Here is a 4,839-nt window from a genome sequence, read left to right as displayed (position 1 = left end):
AGGGAATCTGTAGCCACAGAATTCCCCTGAAGTTTCCTCAATTTACCTATTCCCCTAACGACATCAACTGTAAATCTTCCAATAAGTACAGTCATCCCCTAGGGTAAAAATCGAGCCACCGCGAGTCATATCAATTCATAAATGCATATTAATTCCGATAGAGGCTAAAATTAAAACAGGAGTCGCTGTGGAATAATGTGAGAAAAAAACTTTCTCACGATCACCTTGATGTCGCGCAGACGGCGTTTGGTGGAAATCCACGTGCAAAAGGGGGAAGTTCGGAAGCAAGGCAGGCTGGATGGCTGGAAGGAAGGAAGTAAGGAAGGAAACCACCACCACCAGGCAGGCGGAGTAGGACGCAGGACCCTCTTAATGGTGGTGGTTAGTACCTCCCTCTCCCCCTCACGCAGTGTCGATCGCCAGAAGTGCATGAGAATTTAAATTACAAACAAACAGAAACAGCAACGGAGAGCGCACAATCAACGGGCTTTGTCCGTGTGCGTGTGTGCATCGGCATGCGATGACGCGAAGAGGGAGGGGACAGGGTGCCAGGACGAGGCGTGTGTGGGAACTTTCGACGAGGACACTCGAGCATGAAGCGGGTCAAACGACAGAGGGCTGTTATTATCCAGCTCCTTTTTATGGCACTTCTCACACGCCCACAAAGGGCGTCAGTTAGCTCACAAACTTCTTTCCAAAGAAAGTCAAATGAAATTATGGAAGGCGCAAGCGAGAGTGTGAGAGAGAAGCGAAAGTCGCGTTCTCAGCGTCACAATAACAACACCCACGCGAAAGAAGCATCTTTAGTTCTCAGCGAGAGAGATAAGCTCAGCTTCGTGCTGCTCTCACGGGCATGCGCAACATTGCAACAAAAACCAAAAGGAACCATAACCACAAAAGTCAAGGGTGTAGTGTTGGGGACAGAAACATTTTATTCGAAAACGTTGGAAACTTCTTCCCTATAAAAATTGACCATATTCTACTTTATTAAGAGAAGACCCCTTGAAAATGTTCTAAGAGAGCCCATATTCAAAAGGTAGTCAAAAAAAACCCCTCACTAGTCCACCCCTGCTTAAAACAAAAGTCAAAGTCATCTAGACGCATAATTTCTTCCTGTGCATCAGGGGGCGATTGTAATGCGATCCGTGGCCACTCAAGAGCAGTCATTCAGGCCAGAAATCTGGAATCCCAAGTGCAGGGACACATGAATGCGTTTCATTGCCTATTTTTAAACATAACATTCCATTCCAAGTGATAAGACCACCAGAAAACAGTCCTCTTTGCCCGTTTGCATGTGCATTGCTGCGCCTGTGTGCGTGTGTGTATCTCTGTTCGTATGTGTGGTATTACTCATGCGCTCTCACTCCAAGCTTCGTTTGGTATTTTCCTGGCTTCTCTTCGGTATTTTCGAGGGTCACACTGCGCCTTAGCTGGGGCGTTGTTGTTGCGTGCGAGAGCGGAGCAGAAGTATTTATCGCGTTACTGTGAATGGTCCTCTGACACAGAAAATGCAAAAAAAGTAAGAGCGAAAAAGAGCTGGCGTAGGTGTGACAAAAGCGGGGAAAAAGCATCGGTTCTGTGCAAGCAAAGTGAATAAATACAGTGAAGCCCACCTGCGAACGAATATCAAAGGCTCATAGGCGAATTTGGCGCTATTCCAATGAATAGTCCTCGCTCAAACGCGGTCAATGGCGGCAGCGGCGGCGCCATCTCCGCTCTGCCCAGCACTCTGGCCCAACTGGCTCTGCGCGACAAGCAGCAGGCTGCGTCGGCATCGGCGTCGGCGTCCTCTGCCACCAACGGCAGCGGCGGCAGCGAGTCCTTGGTGGGAGTCGGTGGACGACCGCCCAATCAGCCGCCCAGTGTGCCAGTGGCCGTCAGTGGCAAGCTGGACACCAGCAGCGGAGGCGCCTCCAACGGCGACTCGAACAAACTGACCCACGATCTGCAGGAGAAGGAGCACCAGCAGGCGCAGAAGCCACAGAAGCCACCGCTCCCGGTGCGCCAGAAGCCCATGGAGATCGCCGGCTATGTGGGCTTCGCCAACCTGCCCAATCAGGTCTACCGCAAGGCCGTGAAGCGGGGATTCGAGTTCACCCTGATGGTGGTGGGCGCCAGTGGGCTGGGCAAGTCGACGCTGATCAACTCCATGTTCCTGTCGGACATCTACAACGCGGAACAGTATCCGGGCCCCTCGCTGCGCAAAAAGAAGACCGTGGCCGTGGAGGCCACCAAAGTGATGCTCAAGGAGAACGGCGTCAATCTGACACTCACGGTGGTGGACACACCCGGATTCGGCGATGCTGTGGACAATAGCAACTGCTGGGTCCCAATTCTGGAGTACGTGGACAGCAAGTACGAGGAGTACCTGACCGCCGAGTCGCGGGTGTACCGCAAAACCATTTCGGACAGTCGGGTGCATTGCTGCCTGTACTTCATAGCGCCATCAGGACACGGACTCCTGCCGCTGGACATTGCCTGCATGCAGAGCCTGTCGGACAAGGTGAATCTGGTGCCGGTGATCGCCAAGGCGGACACCATGACGCCCGATGAGGTGCACCTATTCAAGAAGCAGATCCTCAACGAGATCGCCCAGCACAAGATTAAGATCTACGACTTCCCTGCCACGTTGGAGGATGCGGCCGAGGAAGCCAAGACCACGCAGAATCTGCGCAGCCGAGTGCCATTCGCGGTGGTGGGTGCCAACACCATCATCGAGCAGGACGGAAAGAAGGTGCGGGGTAGGCGTTATCCCTGGGGCCTGGTCGAGGTGGAGAACCTGACGCATTGCGACTTTATAGCGCTGCGCAACATGGTCATACGCACGCACCTACAAGACCTCAAGGACGTGACGAACAACGTCCACTACGAGAACTACCGCTGCCGGAAGCTATCGGAACTGGGACTGGTGGACGGCAAAGCCAGGCTGTCCAACAAGAACCCTCTCACCCAGATGGAGGAGGAGAAGCGGGAGCACGAGCAAAAGATGAAGAAGATGGAAGCCGAGATGGAGCAGGTGTTCGACATGAAGGTCAAGGAGAAAATGCAGAAGCTCAGGGACTCGGAACTGGAACTAGCGCGGCGACACGAGGAGCGCAAGAAGGCGCTGGAGCTGCAGATCCGGGAGCTGGAGGAGAAGAGGCGTGAGTTCGAGCGCGAGAAGAAGGAGTGGGAGGATGTCAACCACGTGACGCTCGAGGAGCTCAAGCGACGCAGCCTGGGGGCCAACAGCAGCACGGACAATGTGGATGGCAAGAAGGAGAAGAAAAAGAAGGGTCTGTTCTAAGTCAACCCGCTCAAAAACCCCATTCTTCCTGCTCCCCGTATACTTAAGCGCTAATCTCGAGAACAAAGCAAACGAAACCTCTAGCGTATCCAACTCTTATTCCTACCACATAAAGTAATTCGAAAAGTGCATAAATATATCTATTGTTGGGCCAGCCGCCCCACAAGGCTTCTATTCGCACAGCAATCGGCCCGCGACGGCGTTGCATTTGTTTTCTACATACTATAAAGTTACATATAACACATAGCAGTTGCAGTATTTTACCAATATATATCCACGCATTACTTGACGAGACACATTGCTAGCCTAATGAATTGAACACGCAAACGAATTAAATCGCGGCAAGTAACAAACGGTATTTGCAAAATACTTAAGTATCTTAAAGCCTAATCACAAACAAAATCTAAGCATAATGTACGAGTACGAGGCGAAATTGATCCTAAAATTAATTATAACGAATAAAGAACCCATGTATAACGTATGCTATTGATATTGTAATTGTATTTTACCTATTATGCATAAAGTCATTAAACACCCGAACACACACCAGCAAGGCAAAAGCCGCAACCGCAGCAGAAAACATCAAGAAACAAAATATACTCTTGCATTTTACAAAATAAAGTCTTCTCCTTAGTTTAACTACATAAAAACCGAAAAGAATTCCATATTGACTTCGTTGTTTACTCAACTGCAGCGGAACGAGCGATCTCGAACAGGGTGTTATGGGGTCTGCTTGGCTGACGTCTGGGTACGATCAGCGTGACGATGGGTTTGGACATACGGCGCTACCTTCTCTAATCTCTGACTAATTTGTTAAATACGGCGTGCATGAGCACGGCGATGGCTAATAATGGGTGAGTCATTCTCCAGGAGCGTTGGCTGCGAACGTGGCTCGAGTCAAGCGGATAGGGAAATCACTCGTCGCAAACAATTAAAAGTGCTTACCCTGTACACTGCTATGTAGATGCTTATTGGACCAGTGATAAGTAACGCGAACAGTGGGTGCAACCTAAAAATGTCTTGCTCTTCGTTTATTAAGAAATACCCTTTATGTAGTTCTTGCCCATATGCGACTCAAGCAATTCCGAAAACCCTGACACTCCCTATATGTCAATACATGTACATATACAATCTTCGCCTCATGTGGCCACAATTTAGGTTAAAATAATAGGTACTCATCGCAAACCTTAAATTCGTACTGCTTCATCAGTTGGTAGTAATGAGCTATATTTTGCAAAAAATTAAGATAATATCAGATAAGATAAACTGGCTTGCGTGATGTAAATATAGGCTCAGTTTAGTCATATCATAAAACCATTACTTCTGGGAAGTCTGATAGATAACGAGATTTAATTGTATCAAGAGTTGCCACTAAATTCTTGGCCGATCTTGTTTCCGCATGAAAGTATTGCATTTTCGCTGGTTCTCCACTTGAAATTGCTTTCTAAATGCCCCAGACACCAGCTTTATAGAGAGACATGTGTGCATGGGTATTTAATTTATGCACAAAAATTAATCCATAACCCAATTGAAAGGCACTCAATTAGAGCCGT

General features: G+C 49.0%; 1 protein-coding gene across 1 annotated transcript; it reads left to right on the top strand.

The window, feature by feature from the left end:
* Window positions 1-863: 863 nt before the first annotated feature.
* On the top strand, window positions 864-3,941 carry LOC6541455 (protein peanut). Its single transcript, XM_001970456.3, has one exon. It carries the CDS (start codon window positions 1,661-1,663, stop codon window positions 3,284-3,286), a length of 1,626 nt encoding a protein of 541 aa, XP_001970492.1. The 5' UTR covers window positions 864-1,660; the 3' UTR covers window positions 3,287-3,941.
* Window positions 3,942-4,839: the final 898 nt, after the last annotated feature.

Source organism: Drosophila erecta, unplaced genomic scaffold, assembly GCF_003286155.1.
Source record: "Drosophila erecta strain 14021-0224.00,06,07 unplaced genomic scaffold, DereRS2 tig00000055-arrow-pilon, whole genome shotgun sequence".
NCBI lineage: Eukaryota > Metazoa > Arthropoda > Insecta > Diptera > Drosophilidae > Drosophila > Drosophila erecta.
This window is presented reverse-complemented; position numbering and strand designations above follow the sequence as displayed.